The sequence below is a fragment of the Piliocolobus tephrosceles genome, chromosome 20 (assembly GCF_002776525.5).
Source record: "Piliocolobus tephrosceles isolate RC106 chromosome 20, ASM277652v3, whole genome shotgun sequence".
NCBI classification, from domain to species: domain Eukaryota; kingdom Metazoa; phylum Chordata; class Mammalia; order Primates; family Cercopithecidae; genus Piliocolobus; species Piliocolobus tephrosceles.
Window position 1 is genome coordinate 53,382,807 of NC_045453.1, and position 23,668 is coordinate 53,406,474.

Here is a 23,668-nt window from a genome sequence, read left to right on the forward strand (position 1 = left end):
CATGCACCGCCATGCCAGGCTAACTTATGTATTTTTAGTAGAGATGGGGGTTTCACCATGTTGGCCACGTTGGTCTTGAACTGCTGACCTCAAGTGATCCGCCTGTCTCAACCTTCCAAAGTACTGCAATTATGGGCATGAGCCACCATGCCTGGTCAGTAACCTTTTAAAAAGCAGTTCAAGCATGTCTGATACAAATTAAATATAATTCTTCTTTTTTTTTTTTTAATTCTCATTCTCCCCAATGAGAAATACCCTTCCACCCTAAATAAAAGATCTGGATCTATTGGCGCTCTGACCTAGTGTGACAAAGAAATGAGCTTCTTTCCACACCTTCATAGAAGGAAATTCTGTTCCCTTTTGTTTACTTTATTAACCAATTCAACAAGAAATTATCAGGTACGTGCTATTCTCCAGCACTGTGTGATGTACAGAGGAGGCACCAACCTGAAGTCTACCTAGGAGGCCTCCCATTTACTGGAGTAAACAGGACATACACACAAGAAAGAGTTACACAAAGCTGAATAAGATTAAACGTCAAAGTTAGCTGCATAGAAATCAAAGTGTTTTTTATTGGTTTTTTTTTTTGTTTTGTTTTGTTTTTTTTGAGAAATGAGACATGAGTGTGGCTTTGGTTGGAATATAGGAGCTAAAAGCAAGAATGTGAGTGTCATCAGGAACTGTGTCAGGCCTAAGTTCACTCTTCCCTGGCTCTGTGGCCTTCAGTAAGTACTTTATCACTTGAAAATGTCAGCTTATTCATCTGCACAATGGCGACAATAGTAGAATATACTCTCTGGGCCTGGTAGGGTGAGGGGCGGGAGCGGGAATTGAAATGATCCATTTGAAAGGCTTAGCAATGTGACCAGCACATCGCAGACACTCAAGGATGTTGAAAAGAAAGTTGGAGAAAGAGGGAAAGGAGCCCTTGGCACAGAATTAATGAAGTAGGCCTAAGAATGCACTTCTAAGGCATGGTTGTTTATAAGCTGCTTGGAGAACTCTTCTCAAACTGTGCCAGCAGATGGGTTATAATTCATCACTAAAAAAGGACACAGGAAATCTGGGTAATTTTTTTTGTTGTGGTTTAATAAGTTACCTGTAGAGCCAGATGAGCACATATGAATCTCTTCTGGCCTTCATTCATCAATTGCACATTGTCGGAGCACCTCCTAAGTCCACACATCTTTCCCCACTTAATGCTTTAGCTACCCACATCACAGCGCCTCCTTCAGTCGCACTAATGAACTGAAGGATCTTGCTCACATTGTCCAGCTCTTTCCAGATGGCTTACCTGGAGCTGGTTGGCTGTGGAGAGCCTGGGAGGGTGGCTTGGGTGTCAGGGATGTAGTGTGATTCACCCCATTTTCGGCTGGAGTCGTTCTCACTTCACTTGGAGTCTCTGATGGTGTTTCTCCAGGATCAGCCTAAAATTATAAATATCCTTTCATTTTCCACATTTCTTTTTACTCTTTTCTTGCCTTCCTAAACCGACAAGGCTACATTTTGCAGCATCTTCACAATTCTTTTGGAGTTGGAAATATCAAATTTGATACTGCCTGGAAAGCAGGGTTTAAACAGCATAGTGCTGAGCCATGACTATGGGAGGTTAATTGTATTAAAGTCTCCAATTTTTACACCAACCTATGTCTACGCCTGTTGGTGGTGCCCTTCCACACTGACTCTGTACTAGACTATGTGATAGGCTTTGGTCCATCAGAGAGTAGCAAACTTGATACAAAAGGCCCTCGCAAATTTTTCCACTGTTTCTTAGGGCCTTATTATAGCAATGGAGGATGAGAGGTCTGAGTCATCCTGGTCTCTCATCCAGCTCTTCTGGAGGAGAGCTGAGTCATCTTGGTCAAGGATGTCCTGGACCAGCCAGTCCCCAGCTGAGCATACACACTTGAGTGAGCCCGGCTGAGATGAGCTGTGTCTATGAGTCTGGTCTGGATCTGCAGACCTGCCCAGCTGAGCAGATAATGCATGAAAAATAATAACTAATTGATGTTATAAGCTGCCAAGTTTGGGGTTGTTTTATAGAATGAGCTAATTGATGTGATGGATAAGAATGCACATTTTGGAGCACAGCTTGCTTGGGTCCAGATTCCGGCCCTGCAATTTACCAACAGTGTGATTTTGGATGGTTCACTTAACTCTCTGTGCTTCAATTTCTTTATCCTTATAGATGAAGACATGTGTGTACTGGGAATCATAATATTATCTCGTTAGATTGTTTAGATGATTAAATAAGTTAATACTTATAAAGTACTTGGAATTGTTTCTGGCATAGAGTAAATATGTGGATGTTAAATAATGTGAAAGTTATCAGAATCCAAATGGAGTCCCTTATATTAAAACAAAACAACAACAACAACAACAACAACAACCCAAAAAACCCTGACAAAAAGAGCCAGGGAATGTCATAAAGAGAAGGTTCTCACTCATAAATGCCTGATAAGAAAAACTCTCACAGAAGACTCTGCAAAAACCATCACCTTGTACTAAGGCCATAGCAACTTTACACAAAAAATACTTCTGTGAGGACACCTGCCCAGCAACTCCCTGTCCAACCTCCGACTGATATCACTCTTGTTATTGATCCTTGTAGCCAAGCATAATCGTCTCAAAACAATTATGTAATCCTCCTCATTTATCCTTTAAAAACCTTTGTCTTCCTTCCCTCCCTGACTACGCACATAATTTAGTACGTCCTATTCTTAAATAATATCATTTTCTTTTAGAGGGCATCTCTATTTGCTATTTATGTTGACATAAAACAAATAAAACATTTAAGCTTGTGGAATACTACCAATGAATAATAATAATAAATGCATTGAAACATGAAATGTTCACTTGACACCCTCCAGCAGCTAATTCAACATACCTTATACAGAGTAAACAGTTTAAAAATGTTTGTTGAATAAATGCTGATCCTTATAAAATAATTGCCTACATACTCTTTTAATGTTGCTTTACAATGTGCTAAATTCTCTGTACCTCTTTATCAGAATTGCCTTCCAAGTCCCTGGCAGGTTTTACTGACAATGAGGCTCTCCCAATGTTCTACTTTGTAGCACTTTAAAAAAATACATTAGGAAATACATTTTTCCAGAAGCCATTTGGAGCCCAACATTGTGACATTTTGGCATGTCATTACAGATGAAAAAATTGTCCTATAATAACATTTTTATAAAAAGTAAGATAAGAGTGAAAATAGTGACACTGATTGTCACCAGTGGCTTTTAATCTGTTTCCCAAATCATCTTTAAAGCATCTTCCAAAACTGCATTAAGTGATGGCAGAACTTATTTTAATTCAACAGATCATCCCAGCTTGTTTACTACAGCCTGCTGAGTGCTGCAAGAGCCCTTAGTAGCAGTGGCTAGACATCAATTAAGGGAGACAGGAGCCTAAACAAGTAACCCGGGCAGCCTGTATAGCTCACTATGGCAGAATCTTTGTTTTGAAAAATGACTGCTTCTGATGGGTAAGTGCCAGTATGGTCACACTATTTACTTGCATCCATCAGAAAAATTCTCCCTAGAATTATATGCAAAGGGAAAGGATTGTGTATGTTTTGTTTAGCAAGGCATTGCAAACTGGAAACTCATGGTCCCAATGGGATACATGGATGCATTTTCTTTGGCTCATCCAATATTGTCAAATCTTTTAATTAAGGTGATTTTATACTGAAACAATGGATTTCTTGCTTCCCTTGAAAAACTAGATTTGACTACATGGGGCCTGTACACCCACAGTGGGTGGTTCTTTGTGTTAAATGTAGCAGTGGTAACGCTTTCCTGGCCTCCCAGCTGAAGAGGGTGCCCTTGGTTACCAAACTCAGCTGCTTTAGAAAGTAGATAGGAAGATGTCCCTGTTTCGTGGGGATTGACCTTCCCCATTATATCCAAGTCGGTTTCTAAAACCATGTGGCGAATGAACCAGATTCTTCCCGATGTGACAGTTCACTAAAATTAGCCCTCTGAAAAAGGATAGAAAAAAAGAAAATTTTGATGGAGGAAAGAATGGAAGTTAGGGAAAACCAGCTTCTGTGAAAGTAATAATGGTGGCTTTTTTTTTTTTTTGGCAACTAAAATTAGTGTCTTGAGTGTTAGGCTGGAGGTGCATTCAAACTGGATCCAACAAGTTTATTTTTAGCTTTGTGTTGAGTTTTCAGATACTCCATATAGCTGTACGCCCTTGGGAAACCAGGTTCAATTGTCAATTTGAGTCAAATAAAGGAAAAAATACATCTCTGCTTATCAAGGGCATGTGAGACAAAGCCTCCGCCTTCCAAAAATGGATGAAAAATATAAAATTAAAAGATATTTTTAAAAGCGGATAAATGTTAAGGAAACATTCAGGCAAATACTTTCTGGTTACAGTTGGGGATGAAGGGGTCACCAAGGGTTTGTGCTGGACTTTGAAGTAGGCTTTGGAGAAATGCTTAGTCCGGGCGTCACACCTGGAGATGTCTCACAATCCCTAAGGATACTATTCACACTGTAGAGTAATAGGCAGTTAATGGAAGTGATAGAAACCAGTGAAGTGGACTGGATTTAACGCAATAGGGTAAAGTGAGGTCATGTCCAGAGCAGGGGAGAGACAGCCTGTAAATGGGGCAGTTGCTGCTGTTCATTTTTAGCCTATTGCTGCCCAGGTTTTGAGAAAAATGGAAAAACTAAATTTTTGAGTGAACTCCCCTAGTTTCCAGTCACTGAGAGGCCAGAGAGAGCACATCTTCAGACTGCATTTGGCCCAGAAGCTGCCAATCTGTACCCTCTGCCAGGAGGAGCAGAGTTTGCCTGGGATTCTGAGATGGTGCAAGAGTGAGCCATGCATCCTTAGCAATGCTGAAGGGACAGGGCTGTGCTGGGAACTCAGTGGGCCAGGAGCCAACTAGTCTGCAGCCCACAACTCCTTACCTTCTCGCCCCAGTGCCCAAGCAAAGGCATAGAGAAGAGGGTCAGGAATGAGGACATTAAACACTGGGCTAAGGAATTTGGAGATCCTTGCATAGACTGATTCTTGCCAGGGACCTCTTACGATTTTCTGGAGACAAATGTTATATACAAGTTAGGTCAGTGGTCCCCAGCCTTTCTGGCACCAACGACCAGTTTCATGGAAGATAATTTTTTCATGGACCAGGGGGAGAGGAGGTTACTGGGGGTATGGTTTCAGTATGATTCAAGTGCGTTGTATTTATTGTGTACTTTATTTCTACTATTATTGTTACATTGTAATATATAATGAAATAATTATACAACTCACCATAATGTAGAATCAGTGGGAGCCCTGAGCTTGTTTTCTTGCAACCAGATAGTCCCATTTGGGGGTGATGGGAAATAGTAACAGATCATCATGCATTCGATTTTCATAAAGAATGTGCAACCTAGATCCCTCACATGTGCAGTTCACAATAGGGTTTACAGTCCTATGAGAATTGAATGCCGCTACTGATCTGACAGGAGGCGGAGCTCTGGGGGTAATTTGAGTGATGGGGGAGCAACTATAAATACAGATGAAGCTTTGCTTGCTTGCCCACCTGCCACTTCCTGCTGTGCAGCCCAGTTCCTAACAGGCTACGGACCAGTGCTGGTTGGGGACACCTGAGTTAAGTAAGATTCTTTAATAACAAATGTATGTGACTGATGTTTAAACTTTTTTGCTAATGGCTGTAGATAAACTTTTTTTTGAGATGGAATCTCACTCTGTCACCCAGACTGGAGTGCAGTAGTGCGATCTTGGTTCACTGCAACCTCCACCTCCTGGGTTCAAGTGATTCTCCTGCCTCAGCCTCCTGGGTAGCTGGGATTACAAGCATGCATCACCACACCCGGCTAATTTTTGTATTTTTAGTAGAGATGGGGTTTCACCATGTTGGCCAGGTTGGTCGCGAACTCTGGATCCTAAGGGATTGGCCTGCCTCAGCCTCCCAAAGTGCTGGATTACAGATGTGAGCCATCTCGCCTGGCCCAGAGATACAAATTTTAATTGACTACATTTACTGAATGGACACTGCGATTAGAAGTGGCTGTAGGTCATCCTGGGTTAGACACTGTTATATACAATAGCTCTTTCACAGCCAGTCAGTGTAGGCAACACTCACAGCACCATAACATAGCAAAAAAATCGGAAGTGTTATTAGAAGTCTTTACTAAAACCTTTATTAAAAGTCATGTAACTTGCCAGAGGTCACACAGGAAACTGTGAGCAAGTATTTGAATATGTACTACATGGTAAAGATTAAATTTTTCTACTGCACCAGTCCACTCTATGATAACAGCAGCTTAAGAAACCGTAAACATAACTTGCTGCTGAGATAGAGATGTATACATGTAAACATAATTCTGAAAGAACTACCCTGTTGCACTAAAAAGGCATCCGTATATACAAAGTTAAATAAGTTAAGCAAAACAATGGCTGAAAAATGAAAAAAAGCACCTATAGGAGTACAATACTAAAATTGAACTTTCTGATATTATGATTGAAAGATCGAATAATTCCCACTATACGAATCTGTAAGCCAGAGTGCAAAAACCAAATTCCTTATCCCACTCAAGAGAATCAGCAGAAAGACAATGCTTTATTTCTCCCCCATTATTTGTTTTCATGAGTGAATAAAAATCTGGTACTGGAAATTGTGATAGAAACAGAACCTAGGAATGCCAATTTTCTTAATTTGAGTCAAAGACTTAAATTCCAATTAAGCAAATATCAAGGAAAGAAGGTTCAGAAGGTAGTAGTACTTTAGTTGCATTAGCTAGATTTTGGTCAGGTGGGTAGCAAAAAAAAAAAAAAAAAAAAAAAAAGGCAGAATGAACCATGAACCACAGAAGTAAGTTCCTGCCCTCTAGTGGTTAAATGAAGTCATTGCAATATCTTTTTCTTCAAAATAGCCTAACTTGAATGTTAAAATTAAATATAAAAAGAATTTACACGCTTCCTAATTCCAAAATGAACAGAAGTGCATTGAAAATAGAATACAGATGGAGCAGTAAAAGGGTAACTGAAAAGATCATCTTTATACGTTTTATAGAAGGAGGAAAAGCTATTTGATGTACTGGTTGAAAAGATTTCCATCCTGGGCATTGAAAGTTTGGATCTGATGGCTAAGCAGCAGAGAATTAGGATTTGGAGGATTTAACTGAATGGTTAACATGGTAAGTGAAGGGTCTTTCAAATATCATATGTGTTACTGGGCTATTAGAGGTGTTGGATCTTGCTTTCCTCGTCTGAGTCATCTAAAGAGTGCAGTTCCTTCTGTGTAGCTGATTAGGATGACAGCATCTTCCTTTGGATGGGCACCACATGGGTAAAAGGCAAGGCCATCAGTTCTTCCATCATATTAGGGTGAGTCTCATAATTTCATCATGCAGGAATCCACTCCACTGAGGACAAATGTTGTCATAAAGTAGCTTTGTTAGAGCCAGCCTTTCCCTTAAGGAGGAGCTTCTTCAAACACGAGTACAAATTGTACCTTAAATTTCTATTACTTGACTGAAATTAGATTATGTATCTGCCTCCTATTTCTAAGAAATTCAGAATCATTCTTACAAACTTCATCCTGCTGTATGCACTCCCAAATGTTTAGGAGTGAAGTATACTGATGTTTGCAACCTACTTTAAAATGCATCATATTGAACTAAGATGGATTGATAAATGGATAGAGGGATTTATATGGGATCAAGTGAAAGCATCAAAATTTTAATTATGGAATCCAGGTGGCTGATATATAGGTATTCCTTATACAGTTCTTTCAATGTTAGCTTAGAATTTTTCATAATGAAATATGTCAAAACTCCTAATTTTGAAGAGTCTACCAGTGTGAGTTAGAAGCAAGAGACAGCTTTAACGAGCTGGATAAATTCATCTGTTGACTTCTTCATTAACACCAAGTAAAGCACTTTTGGTGTTTTGCACAGTTAATGTCCAGCAAGTTCTTCCAGCAGTAACTGGAGCATGGATTCAAGTGAATCTTGACACAGCATGGCTGTGTCATCATATAAGCACTCGCATGAGTCATCAGCACTCGCATGGTATCATTTTGTTGAACATTAGTAACAGCTGCAATTTTACATTTAGATGTATAAATTTTATAATGTCACTCTCTTCCTCCAAGTTGTAAGGGCTATGAGAGCGTCTGATTTTCCTCAGCATTACACATATAAAGGGCCACGAGAGTGACCGACACATAGTTGTGTGTTTTTTTTAAATTGAATGAATGAATGAATGAATTCACATTTATTTTCCTGCTAGTATACAATAAATAGCTATACTATTAATGGCTAAGTCCTGAAAGTAAAGAAACACCTAAATGTTAGGCTAAAATAAAAAAAAAAATTTGAATGAATGAATAAATCAATGAATGAAAAAAGTGAAGATGCTTCTTTCTGCTGTCTGTAAAAAGTTTGTATTTAATGCATAATAGCAGCAGGTTATTCAGAAGTCTATAAAAGGGTAAAGGAACATAGCTCTGCTGACTCATTTATATGTGTTACATATATAAACTTTCATATATATGTATATAAAAATGTTCCTACCAACTTTAATTTATTAGAAGTGTTTTGATACAGTTTCCAAAGAAATCAGAAGGATTAAACCCTTGGCTGTTAGGTAGAAATCATGGATTTCTCTTTTTAAAAGAAAATAGACCAACAACTCTTTACATTAATTTTGTGGAAATATATCTTTGAAATTAATTAAGTCAAATCATTTGGTAAGGACTACGGTCAATCGCTCACAGGACAAATTCTGGATAATTCCCAGAAAAAGTGTCTCCTGGAGCCCTTCCCAGGTTTCTGTGATTAAGCTGACTTTTTTTTTAGAGTGGATGGAATTAATGGGTTTCATCTGGGGAGAGTCACACTCTTGTGAAAGATGCAGGACTTCAAAGCAGCAGTTCTTAATGTGTGGTCCTTAGACCAGCATCAGTTTCACTTTAAATTGTTAGAGACGCAAATTCTTGGGTCCACCCCAGACCTACTGAATCAGAAACTTTGACTATGATGCCCATCAATCTGTGTTTTAGGAAGCCATCTGAGTGAGTCTGGTACATGCTAAAGTTTGAGAGCCCTGCTACTCCAAATATGGTCCATGGGCCATAAGCATCACCTGGAAGCTTGTTAAATATGCAGTGTTTTGTGATCTATGACAGACCCGCTGAATCTGAATCTGCATTGTAACAAGATTCTCAAGTGATCTGTATGCACCTTTAAAAAAAATTTTATTGTGTATATTCAATACATACAATGTGTTATAAGATACTTACATAGAGTAAAATGGTTACTATCAGGGAACAAAAGACATATCCATCATCTCACACAGTTACCCATTTTGTCCCCCTGTGGCAGGAACAGCTATAATCTACTCATTTAGAAAAAATTCTGACTACAATACACGATTGTTAATTATAGTCCTCATGCTGTACATTAGATTTTTTTACTTGTTCATCCTACATATTTCCTGCTTTGTATCCTTTGACCTACACGCCCCCCATTTCCTATACCTGTATGCAAATTAAAATTTGAGAAGCCCTGCTCTAAAGCAGAGTGAAAAACTTCATCATTAATTGAGAGCCATGATTTTATAATCAGACATGACATGGATATTTAAGTTACTGTACTCATCCCTATTTTAGGCAGATGAATCCAAAGTCCCTCATTAGAATCCACTGAAATTTTAGAAATTTTTATGGAAGATATTTGCAAAAGCAGTTGAATTGAACCAATCATTGACCAGTTACAAGTCACGTGAATGAATGGTCTTTTCTTGATACTTATTTAAAAAGACCCTAGTTCTTCAACTTATTGGCCATTGATATTAGGCACCAAATCACTCTACTATAATGAGCAATTGTTCCCTTCTCTAAAAATGGGGATGACTATGGTTTTCCTAGTTAGCACCCAGTTTTATCCAAGGCATCCAATGGAAGTGCATTGTGAATGCCAAATCTGTACAGTATAGAAATGAAAGAGATGGTGTCATTATTTAAAGGAAAACCTTTTCTTTTTACTGTATTGCATGCTTTAAAGTTCAGGAATTTTGATAAACTATTGTTTCTATAAATTAATACCTTGCAAATTTATTATTTGAGGAGGAAGATTTGAAGGAGGAAGAAGTTTATTTAAAGAGAATCCAAAATGAGCTGTAAACCTCATCTTTGATTTTAGTGTCAAGTTCTTAATTGTGAATGAAATATCAAACTTCTGTTTTGAATAATTAAATGGTATCCAAGGCCTTGGGCAAAACATTGTAACCTTATGAAAGCACTACCTTGGATTCTATTGATGTCACATTATTTTATTGGCGAAATTCATATCTTATTCAAATAATCAAATTGGGGCCATACACTGAATTAGGAAATATTTACCAATAATTGTATTTTATTTTATTTATTTTTAAGAGACATGATCTCTGTCACCCAGGCTAGGGTGCAGTAGTGCATTTACAGCTCATTGCAGCCTCTGCCTTCTAGAGAATCAAGAGATTCTCCTGCCTCAGGCTCCGGAGAGCTGGGACTACAGGCATGTGTTAGAACGCTCAGTTAATATTTGCAAACAATTTTAGATGAATTTCAGCTCACTCACAAGAATATGTGAGTCAGACAATATAAAAAGTAGGCCCTTTGGAATAAATAAACTTTTAGTATTACCAAACAACTTTTCCTTTTCAACATCAATATTACACAAAGACCACTCACACACTTTTACTTGCAGGATGCAAACAGAGACAATGTTGGGAATTCTTGTGAACATTTTTGGCCTTGAGGACTGGGTAAGGTTTGTAGTGTCAGGGACTCTGTCTTAGATGACAACTTTCCCAAGTATGGAAATGAATGCTTGGCAAATGAATACAGCTTTCGTAACTTCCAAGTGGAGGGATATGTATTTTGGCCAGCCAATGCACAAACCAATCAAATAGAACCCACAAAGATAAACCTAACTTTCTGAAGAATAAGTTCTGACAACATCCAGTGATTAAAGGGGGAAAATTCTTGACATTCAACTAAAAATTCAATCAAAAGATGTTACTATTTAAGGTAAAGGTCTTATACTCTGTGCTCGCTCATTCAGGTAAACTGCTACGGAGGACAGAAAGATGAACGAAGGGCCCATCCTTGCTAAAGGTTACCAGAAAATTACAGCTTTGTTACAGAGGTGGTGCATGTGTGGTGAAAATGCTTGTTAAACTGTGCTCCAAGGACCAGCAGTACCCCATCACTTGGGGGCTTATTAGAGATGCTGAGTCCCAGGCCCTACCCCAGACCCAGTGAATCAGGATCAGCATTTTATCACGATGCCCTGGTCTTCACACTTAAGGTGGAGAAGTGCTGATGTGGAAGATGAGTTGTAGAACCCAATCCTAACTCTTTTCTTTACTAATAGTGTGGCACAGGCAAACAATTTAACTCCTCAGTGCCTTAGTTTCTTCATTTGTTAAATGGAAATAATGGTAATTAGGACATCCGGAGGTTTTAAGACTTAAGTGAGTGAATACAGTAAAAGCTTCATGGCCAGGCATGGTGAATCACCCCTGTAATCTCAGTGCTTTGGGAGGCAGAAGTGGGAGGATTGCTTGAGCTGGGAGTTGAAGACTAGCTTGGGCAACACATTGAGACCCTGTCTTGATCAAAGAAAAATAAAATAAAGGGCTCAATATAGTGTCAGATATACAGTAAGCACTCAGTAACTGCTCATTATATTTATTTTTTCTTTACTTCTCTACCATTAAAAAAGTCACTTTCAAATATTGCATTTATGAGATTACTATCACAAAATATTTCCTAATAAATGTATGAGATATTTACTTTTTCCTTTTATAGGTATTTTAAAGATAGAAAAGAAAAAATGTGTTATGATATTTCACTAGGCATCTCTATAATTACATTATTCGGTCTGTAAAACATTTAAAAAATTACTTTTAAAAATGTGCATAGAAGTCAGCCACGGGGGCTCACGCCTGTAATCCCAGCACTTTGGGAGGCCGAGGCAGGTGGATTACCTGAGGTCAGGTGTTCAAGAGGAGCCTAGCCAACATGGTGAAACCCTGTCTCTACTAAAAAGATAAAAATTAGCTGGGTGTGGTGGTGAGTGCCTGCAGTCCTGGCTACTCAGGAGTCTGAGGCAGGAGAATCACTTGAACCCAGGAGGCAGAGGTTGCAGTGAGCCGAGATCATGCCACTGCACTCCAGCCTGGGCGACAGAGCAAGACTTCATCTCAAAAAATAAACAAACGAAAATTCACCCAGGAAACATGCTAGAAGGATATACATTAAAAATGTTAACAGTATTTGCAGAATTAGAGGGTTTTAAATTTTTATTTCTTTAGTTTGCTATGTTTTAAAATTTTTCTACATGACTTTTTATTTAGAGGAATTAACTGTGAATGTTATACCTTGTTAGGATTCAGTAAGGCACTTATTCTACAACTTGACTAATCTACCACTCTGAATTTACAAAGACAAAACAATTCCAATAACGAATCTTTATTATTCCTTCACTTCCAACCATTATTCAGATAATATGTAACTAATATATATTATACACATAATATATGTATAATATAATCTGAATAATATATTTTTGCCTTATCTGATATGAATATCTATTGTTCAAATCATGGGGGAAAATTCCACTTTCTTCTCTATTTGGTTTATAAATTACTCTAGGAAGATAATTTATAAGACTATTAAAAACCTGGTAATATTTTGCAGTCCAATGAAGTTTTTAATGTTCAAATAGAAATGACCTTCAGAAGCATCACATTAACATGATGATACTAAAAAAGTCCTTGCTGCTAAAATAGTGTCTCCAGTGCCTGCCATGTCCTAGATAGAATTTTCTTTAGAGAAAACCACAGTTACTTATTTTCAATGGCATCATTCAAACAAACTTACATTATTTCAAGACAAGAAAAAAGACACACTGGTGCTCAAAGTGTGAAATGACTTCTTTCCTAGCATTACATGTTAAGGGCAAATGATTTTTTGTTTCTTGAGTTGTAAAAATGAGGCCAGTTAAGAGTTTAGATATGTCAAAGGAAAAAAAATCGTATTTCCTCTATTAGACCAGTACAGGGTCTATGTGATTCAATGCCTCTAAAATTATTTCTAAAACTGAAAAATGTCCAAATACTGTCCAAGTTTAAACAATATTATACATTTCTAAAAATGCTTTCTGCTCACCTTTAAGAAAAGAACAACAAAAATAAGAGTGACTTGAAACTACTTCCGTAGTTTTGTACATTTTATTCTCCTGAAATAACGTTTTGATGATGCAAAGATAAGGTTTTCAAAGGACATCAATTCGTAAAAAGAGTCCTACAATCTCAAAGGCCTTATGTCTCCCATTCTTTAGAGTGACATTTTCCCCTAGTCATTACAGAAATTGTCTCTCTGAAGCACCATTAGGAAAATGTTCCATTATGAGACCTTTAGCTCAATTACTATACTCAATATTTCATACACTGAATTAGGAAATATTTACAAACTTTTATTTTATTTTATATTTTATCTTATCTTATCTTATCTTATTTTATTTTATTTTATTTTATTTTATTTTAAGAGACATGGTCTCTGTCGCCCAGGCTAGGGTATAGTAGTGCATTCATAGTTCATTGCAGCCTCTGTCTCCTGGACTCAAGCAATTCCCCTGCCTCAGGCTCCCGAGTAGCTGGGATTACAGGCATGTATCAGCACAGCCAGCTAATATTTGCAAACAATTTTAGATAAATTTCAGCTCACTCACAAGAACGTGTATGTCAGACAACATAAAAAGTAGGCTGAAATATGGCAGTGTTGAAATGTTCTCTTGAAGCAAGTGCTTATTCCTTAGGCACAATGGCTAACTAATGGGTTAAAGTTGATAATCTAAAAAGTATTTCCTCTAAATACCGAAAATACATGTAATTTCACTTGAAAATGCTTTCATTTAACCTCTATTTCTTACAGAATAAAATAAATCCAGTTGAAAAAAGACATTCCTGGTTTTTTTTGTTTTTTTTTTTTTTTAACTTTTATTTTAGGTTCGGCGTACACATGAGGGTTTGTTTTATAGGTGTGTCACAGGGGTTTGGTATTCAGATAACTTTGCCACTCAGGTAATATGCATTGTACCTAATAGGTCCTGTTTTCTATTTAAAGAAGAATGCTATTAACAGTGATTTATTTATATCTATGTAAATTATCCTTACCTTTAATTATACTTTATTAAATATGCTATTAAGTAAAGCAGGAAAAAGAGAAAAGAATTTGAGAACCTTTGGTGGATTTCCAAAGAGAGAAATTAATTTCATACTGATGTCCATATGAGTAAAATGAGAGACTCATAGAATAGCCTTAATCTTTTAAAGGTCATGGAAAAGAGAAAAAGCACTATTATCATTGAAGAAATATCAGAATGAAAGATGTAAGTATTGCCAAATATTTAAAGTCTTAATTAACTAATTAAGAATTAATTCAGAAAGAGAACTCATTCTTGTGTTTATTTATAAAACAGCAAGCTACTTAGCATTGCTGGTTTCCCTAGAAGCAGAAGTGGACATGAGGATTCTTGAGCACATGAGTTACTGAGAGAATGGTCTCAGGAAAAAACTGAAGGGAGGTGAGGCAAACAGGTTAAGACAGGAAAGAAGATAAGTCGAAATGTGGCCTCGGGCAAACTCCAGTCTCAGGCTGATGCCACAGGGCGCTCGGGAGCATGAACTGCAACACAGAAGTTGCCCACCACAAGCAAGGGGCTGAGCTATTATTCTCCCAAGTGGGATTTATCCCAGAGATGCAAGGATGGTTCAACATACGCAAATCAATCAATGTGATACATCATATCAGCAGAATGAAGGGAAAAAAACCATATGATCATTTCAATTTATGTTGAAAAAGCATTTGATAAAATTCAACATCCCTTCTGGTAAAAACTCTCAAAAAAACCCTACCTGGGTATAGAAGGAACATATATCAACACAATGAAAGCCATATATAACAGTTCAACAGCTAGTATCAAACTGAATGAAGAAAAACTGAAAGCCTTTTTTCTCTGAGATCTGGAATAAGACAAGGATGCTCACTTTCACCACTATTATTCAACATAGTACTGGAAATCCAAGGTAGAGCAATTAGATAAGAAAATGAATAAAGGGCATCCAAATTGGAAAAAGTCAAATTATTCCTGTTTGCAGGTGATATGATCTTATATTTGGAAAAACCGAATGACTCCACCAACGAGCTATTAGAACTGATGAACATTCAGTGAAGTTGTAGAATTAAAAATCAGTGTACAAAAATCAGTATGCCTGTATCAGAATATCAAATGCACCCCATAACATATATGCCAACTACGTACCCATAAATAAAATAAAATAAAATAAAATCGTGCAGAATTGCAAATATCCAATAATTGGGGGCTTAGTAATTAAATTATGGTGGAGCTATATGATAGAAGGCTATGAGTTATTAAAAGTCATGTCATAGAAGAATATTTAATGACATGGACAATGAGATACTTAATACTTTTATTTTCACTTACAACACAAACTGTAAATATTATCCTATTTTATGAAAGAGTAACAGTTGTGCATAAAAAGGCTAGATATGTATACACCAGACATTCACTGTGGCTATCTCTGAGTGGATGGGATATTTGAATTACAGTTGATTTCTTTGTTGTTTTCTTTTGTCATTTTTATGTTTTAAATTTTCTATGGTAAATCTAGAATGCTTTTGAAATAAGAAAAGCATTACTTAATGAACAATATCAACTTTAATAGACTATTTAAATGAACTATGTAATGGATAACTATTAGTTATAGTTATTAAAACAATTTTCAAGGTTTTTTCCCCCAATACTGACAGTTCTCCATTTTCTATCTTTTTTCTCAAGTTTTTCCTCTGAGTAAAATATGAAAATAGCAAAATTTTATCACTATTTTTAATATTAGTGTCACCTTTAATAATCAAGTTATAATTCACTTTTTTAAAAGCAAAAAGACTGCCAGTCTACATAGAAGCTTTATATTTTTAAACTTCATTTCTACTATTTTTAGATCCTCCCTTAATTATGCTTAGCATTGTGACATCTAATTTGGAATAATATATCAATTATTTGGAGGACATACATTATAATATGTAAATAAACCATCTAATAATGATAGTAGACTCTTCATGGCTCATACTATTTTCCAGGTATTGCGTTAAATATTTTATGTATTATAAAAAATCAGAAAGGCACTTTGAAAATCCTGCATACTACATTAAAGACAAAGGGAAATCCTAAATGATTTGATGATTATCTTCCTTTTTAAGTGCCGTTATCACCTTTAATTGGCATGAAATCATGTAGAAAGTTTCAATGGAAATGGCAAGATGTGTACAGTTTAATTTTATCACAAGATAAGATGCTCGTGGTACCCACAGAACACGAAAAGAAAATGAAATGTGAAAAATTTAAGTCAATCATCTAGATGTTCTGTGACATGATGCTGAACTCCATGAAAGTGTTCCAATGTGCTATTTCTTCTCCTGAGGTATGTGATATTACCTAGACAAAGCCAACAAGTAGGTGTGGAAATCATGCTTACTGCTGTATGTGAGATTAAAACACCCTCTCACCTCTTTCTTTACTTCTTCTTCATCTTCCAGTGTCAAAGCAGCCAATTGCTTAGCTCTCTGCTCCATCAGGTTCACATACCGGATTGGGTTTGATAAAGCTTCAATGACATCTAAATAGGGAAGAGACATTTTAGATCAAAGGTCCTGGAGGTATTGATTATCCATCATTCATCTACTTACTCATCTGTCTGACTATCAGTCCATGCATTCATTCATCACCCATCTACCCACCCATCCATCCATCCATCCACCCAGTCATTATCCATCTTCCATTCTTCCATCTACCCATACAACTATCTACTCCTCTAACCAACACTTTGAACATGGACAAGGGTTAGGACTCTGTTGAAACTTCAGGAAGAGACAAATTAAGAGTTTAGTTCTGAGAGTCAAACTGGACAGGCAGGCTTCAACTCAGGATCCTTCAATACTCTTGATTCTTTAGTTTCTTTTTGAGGGGCCTATCCATTCCAGCAATGGCCCACACAATTGTCCTATTTGGCCCAAATGATGTTTCATAAATGGAGACATTTCACATAAAAAGCCTGCTTTCCGGACTGTTGAGATAACCCAATGATTTGGTAATATAGTTATCATTTGAATGGCAGTGCCTAGCTGGAATGAGTTATGGCTGGCAGCTTTGGATGGACCATGTGCCACAAGCTTACCATGGTTTCCAGTACTCCCCAGTGTCCTACACCCAAGCTACTTGGCACTATAAGCATTTACGTTTATGATTCTTGGTTAATTCCTTACATTTAGGATGTCATCCATGAAAAGAATCAGCATTCTAAAACTGGTGGAAGACAAATTCAGTGTACAGACCTAGACATCTGTTGTAATGGATAACATGAGTTGGTAAGTGCTGGACCCATGAGAATAAGACTACCAGGGAATAAATATTCAAAAAACTGAGGTGTTGTGATTTTAATTAAAATACATTAAATTAAAATGTATTCACAATGGCTCAAGCAATTTACCTCTAAACACACATACGAAAGTAGGGGTGATTCTGAAGCCAGAGTCTCCTGCTCTGTTTGGTTCAGTTTTCCTTCCACTAACCCAAAAATATATGATGACCCAGACAGAAATGCCCCTTTGAGTAAAGGGGTATTTGAGTTAAGTTGTTTACCTGCATATGTGTCTGGCACATAGTCTTTCACTTCTATGTAGACAAAGACAGCAGGCAGCGTCAGAGGCTGGTTCCTTTCATTCCTTAGACATATATAGTGATAGCCTGGAAGGTGAGAATAATGCTGTGTAGCACATATTTCCTTCCCAATGTTAGTTATAAGTATGCACATCTATGTGACGAAAGCATGTATTTCAGGTTACTTTAGATGAAAAACAGGTCACTTTTTTCATTTTAATGACAGTTATGAATGATAAGGTATTATTTTTCTCATCAGAAAAGAAAACATTCATTGTGATTTTTTCCTTTCCAACCATATGTTTTTTTCCTACAAAAGAGAATTCAAAATCATATGTCATAGACTGAATTATTGATCCAAACTTGCCCCCATAATAGAATTATACTTGACATGACTTCTTTTTTTTTTAATTGTTATTACTATTTTTTGTAGAGACAGGGTCTCACTCTGTTGCCCAGGCTGGTTTCAAACTTCTGGCTTCAAGAGATCCTCCTGCCTCAGCCTCCCAAAGTGCTGAGATTATGGGGGTGAGCCGCCATGCCCAGCTTTGACGTGATTTCTTGACTTGTGCTTAAGCTCTGCTTTGGTCAACAGTATATTAGTATTTTGGTGTAAGTAGAGGCTTAAAATGCACATGCAGAATTAGACTTGCCCTCTGTATTCCAATGGTCTGCCAAGAGAAGTCCATATTGTGGAAGTAACTGCCACTTCAGCCTAGGCCCCAGAGTGAGCACGTATGGGACAGACATAGACCCAACCCAGAACCTGAAGCACAGCTATGCTGCTGAGCCCAGGCTAGATCAGCCAAACCTGGCCAACCCACAGACCTATAAGACTGAAGATAAATACTTGCATATAAGTTTTCAGATTGTTTGTTACACATAATTATTGTTGAAAGAGTTGACTAATATGTTAATACTACAACATGCCACAAAAACATGTAACTAAATCTCATAGCCCTTGTTACGTAACAAAATTACAAAGCAGAAAATAGTTTCCTAAATCATTTTCTAGTAATATTTTAAGCAGTGATGATTTTCTTTGCAACTTTGATAAAAAGTTTCTCAGCACACTATCCATACCTGGCCGAATGGCTTGCACTGGCAAGATACGGTGGCCAATGAATTTACCTCCTTCTTCATAAACTGCTATTCTCAAACAGGCCAGAGTAGGAAGAACCACCTACAAAGGACATTAAGGACACATCTGGTTATACGAATAAATAATTCCAAGAAATAATTAGAAAGGTATTATTCAATCAGGACCAGCTTTTCTTTTCTCTTTCTTTCTTCCTTTTTTTTTTTTTTTTGACAGAGTCTTGCTCTGTCACCCAGGCTGAAGTACAGTGGCATGATCTTGGCTCACTGCAACCTCCGCCTCCCAGGTTCAAGCAATTCTCCTGTCTCAGCCTTCTGAGTAGCTGGTACTACAGGTGCACGCCTCCACGCCTGGCTAATTTTTGTATTTATTTTTAGTAGAGACAGCATTTCACCACATTGGTCAGGCTGGTCTCGAACTCCTGACCTCAGGTGATCCACCACCTTGGCCTCCCAAAGTGCTGGGATTACAGGCGTGAGCCACTGTGCCTGGCCAGGACCACCTTTTCAGATCCAAGTAGAAGTTTCTACTTAGCTACTTTAGACAAAAAGTTGAGATGTTGCCTTATAAATTTCATTCTCAGAGGAGAAGACATGGGTTGTCAGAGATAGGGCTTCATCTGTGTTTTATCACCTTCCCTAAATGAGGCATTTGTTAAAAAAAAATAGGCCGTTTTATTTTTACATGAACATTCTCAATGTGGAAATGACAAAAGTTCTATCTTTAAACAAAAAGAGTTCAGTGGTCTTATCACCATGTGAATATTTCATTTATGTTTTCAAAGCAAATTACTTTTGCATCTTCAAAGTGACAGCAGAAAAAAGTGAAAACAACCACCACTGAAAAACAAGAATAACTTTCAGGATAACTTTCAAAGTACAATTGCCTTATAAATTTGTAAATTCCCATAGTAAGCAACGAGCAACTACTCATTTCTTTCCTCAGTGTGAAACATCTAAAATATGCAGTTATATCTCATGTCAAGAACATGAAGTCAACTATCTCTTTAAAAATGTATTGTTTACAAAACCAGCAAACTCACATTTACTGAATATTTTCATTGTGCTAGATATTTCTTAAGCGTGGTTAGCGTATTTACTTACAGAATATTCATAATAACCCTAAGAAGTAAACATTATAGTAAACATTATTATTAAACTCAGTTAACATATGGAAAAATCTCAGAGCACAGAGAGTTTCCATATAGCTATTCTCCTTGCAGAAGACTGGCTTTGTAGGTATTTTGGCCAGAAAAAAGCGAAGAGTAGGGTAAAAAGTCTACTTCCCACTGAACTTACTTTCTTCCTTTACATGATAAGCATGTGTGAAGAAGATTTGCTTTTTGGTGAAGAAAGAGAAGGGCCCAGTTGAGTGTGAAAGGTTTCAATTTTATTAGATGGAACCCAGACAAGATTGAATGACCAGCTCTCAGAGGCTAGAGATTTTGGGGAATTTAAATAATGTTCCTTTTAAAGGAAGTATGAATTTTCTTTCTCTCAGCCACTCTATTATTCCCTACTTCCACTCTACTTCATTTGAGTTATAATTAAAATGTATCATTTATCACTTGTACTATCAGACGATAGGAGTTAAATGTATATGTTTTTACGGCTGTCCATTTGAGGCATACTAGAATGAATTGATTTACAATACAATTCTGAAAATCCAAACAAGTGATTAACAGAATTCTTGAAGAGTTTTCAGAATGGCTTTCAAAGGGTAACTGCTTTATAAATGTGTAAATTTCCAAATTACACAACAAGTAATTCACCATTTCATTATTTTCTCAGTGTAAAACACCTGAAAATGCAGTTATAACTCATATCAAGAACATGTGACCAACCTTTTTGAACACAATAGGTTCTTCTTCCCAGACAGGATTCACAGCATTTCCTTGGGATGTCTTGGTCTTAAATGCCTTCCTCCTTGTATCCACAGGCAAACCAAACATATCCACTTCCACATAAGTCCCGACTTTCTTATCAGAAAGAAACTGACCTGAAATAATCTAGAAAATCAATCAATCAATCCATAAGGAGTTCTGATATGCAAATAACACAGACATAAGAGAATACTTTAAAGAGCCACAAATGCTGCTGGTGAATGTTGAATTATAAGCAAAATGGAATAGAAGCAAGAGTAGAAATACGATTTCCCTTTCACTTAACGGATTGTGATATGGTTTGGTTCTGTGTCCTCACTCAAATCTCATGTTAAATTGTAATCCCCACATGTTTGGGGAGGGACCTGGTGTGAAGTGATTGGATTATGGGAGTGGTTTCTCTCATGCTGTTCTCATGACAGTGAGTTCTCACGAGATCTGATGGTTTAAAAGTGTGTGGCAGTTCTCCCCTCACTCTCTCTCTCCTTCCCTCGTGTGACATGTGCTTTGCTTCCCCTTCACTTTTCACCATAATTGTAAGTTTCATGAGGCCTCCTCAGTTATGCAGAACTGTGAGTCAATTAAATCTCTTTTCTTTATAAATTGCTCAGTCTCAGGTAGTTCTTTATAGCATTGTGAAAACGAACTAATACGGATTGGTAGAGGGACATTGAAAATGGTAAGGTTAGAAGTAGTCAATTAATAAGACAAAGTATTGTAGGAGGAATAAATGAACAAGTATTCACTTTAAACCATCAAGATCAGTTTATTGTTACCTCTAATCTCACATGGTGTCACCATCTACAGTTAGGTATTCTTTGTCTAGCTACAGAACTAATTGATATTATAGACTTAAAAGATATTTTTAATATTACATATTTATAAATGTCTTCCATGTCTGCCTCTGTTTCTGTCCAAATTTTCAAAATCTGAGGTATCCATTAGCTGTCATAAAGGTTAATGGAGGCAAAAAAGATGTGCTTCTGCTGTATACTAGGAAGGTGAACAGCAGGAAGCAAGTGCCGACAGAGCAAACCTGGTGAATCTGGGTTAGGTGGTTACAAGAAAGTTGCCTGCTGGTCAAGAACTTTCTGAGCTCAAGATTGTGAAAAGAAGACAGCATTATGGCTGGGCTCACAATCTGAGCTCAAGATTGTGAAAGGGGACAGAATTATGGCCGGGCCAGAAATCAGACAAAATGGTGGCATGGGAATAGCCATCAAAGGCTGAGTAAAGTCAAAGTCAGTTACATGTCCTATGTGGTCAGAAATTCTGAGTAATGTGAGAGAAAGTCATCAGGAAGGCTCTCTGAATTTGTCCTGGGACAACTCATTTCCCCTGTATGTTCTATTTTGGCTTGAGTGCATGGGACCTGCTAGCAACAATCTCTTTGTTTAACTTGAGGTTCTTTGTGAGAACCATGTCTATAAAATGAGCAGACATTTCAAACATGTTTAAAACTTCTAAGTTATAGAAGTCCTACTTGGAATTCAGATGCACAGATTTTGTGTGTTTAAGATGTTTGATCAAAGTAGAGTCCTAAACTAAATTCATGACACTAAACCACAATGTTCTCATCAGTAAAATAGGATGGCACAACATCGTATAAGCTCATAAGTCCATTCTGACATTATAAAATCTATGCCAGAAAATGAAAACAAAGGCATAATTGGAAAGTTATGATCTGCATCTTGGCTCTAGCTATAATGTGAAAGGTAGGGCTCTACTGCAGTGAGGACTGTCCATTCTGGGGAGACTGACAGCTCTGGAACAGCATCTCTGGACAGGAGCAGCAGGTTACACTTGTCTAGGGCTCAACTATTTCCCCTTCACAACTCAACATAACTTTCCTGCCTCTGTGTCATTGTTTTATAATTGCTTACTGTTACAGTAGAATTTTCAAGACCAAAAAAAAAAAAAGCAAACAAATACATTCAAAACAAGACGAATCTACAAACAAGACAAAAATATTATTAATTCAACCGAACTGTAACAATTGAAAACGATTCTAAAAGTAGCATTCTATCAGTACATGAAACTTATGAGTTTATCTTAATCACACCTGACAGAAATTAAACAGCCTTTTCTGAAAACAGTTTCCTAAAATAAACTCTAATTTTGACAACTTGAACTCTTTATATATGTGGCTTGAAGTAATTTCAAAAGATATAATTATGAGACACTTCGTTGAAATTTTATTCTTTAAACCCTTGATATAAAGCAACAAAAGCTTGTAGTAAAAATGTGCTCAACTGCTTAGGGTAGAAAGAAATTAGTGAAGCTGTTATAGAAAGTTTTTTATATAGTTTTTCAAATGCCTTTGTTTAAGATTAATCAAAAAATTGCATTTATGTCCATTAAAAAATTTATTAGTTTTAGAGTTATTCAGTTAAACAGAAAACAGATGATATTTTTGAAAAGCTTTAACAATGAAGAATCCATGTAAAAATGTATTCTAAAAAATTGATTTTCCTTTCACAGTATTAAAAATATTTTCTGATAGCTAAAAAATTATATCTGCTATAAAATCAATTTCAAAGAATAAAAAATCATTTGGAATTATTTAGGGTCAGATATACATATGTATGTATATATATGATTTTATATATTTATGATATATGTATATGTATATATATCAATATATACATATATATTTAATAAAGCAACTCTTTTATTTAAAGATCATTAACATGTGTTTTAAAATCTCTGAATACTCTGGAAGATTTTAAAAAACCATTTAAAGTAACTTGAAAGCTTTTGTTTAATATTTGATAATTTATTGAGGGAATGTTCTTTCTTTAATTTTGCTAAGAACTAAAGGGGGGAAAAAAGACCAGAAAATCTCTCCAATATGGGCCACTAATTATCATGTAAATTTCACAGTAGGATAGTTACACCAAAAAAGAGGATTGGTTATGACGAGTCTCT

General features: G+C 36.7%; 1 protein-coding gene across 2 annotated transcripts in view; it reads right to left on the reverse strand.

Annotated features, from left to right (window-relative positions):
- The window catches only part of PLCB1 (phospholipase C beta 1), a 784,598-nt gene that overhangs the window by 134,411 nt on the left and 626,519 nt on the right, over positions 1 to 23,668 (reverse strand). For both annotated transcript variants that reach the window (XM_023217869.2, XM_023217868.2), the window contains exons 20-24: positions 20,702 to 20,866; positions 18,843 to 18,942; positions 17,742 to 17,846; positions 16,610 to 16,719; positions 1,295 to 1,427 (exon numbers count right to left, since the gene is read on the reverse strand). In XM_023217869.2, the coding sequence (XP_023073637.1) occupies positions 1,295 to 1,427; positions 16,610 to 16,719; positions 17,742 to 17,846; positions 18,843 to 18,942; positions 20,702 to 20,866 (613 nt within the window). The remainder of the gene's footprint in view (positions 1 to 1,294; positions 1,428 to 16,609; positions 16,720 to 17,741; positions 17,847 to 18,842; positions 18,943 to 20,701; positions 20,867 to 23,668) is intronic.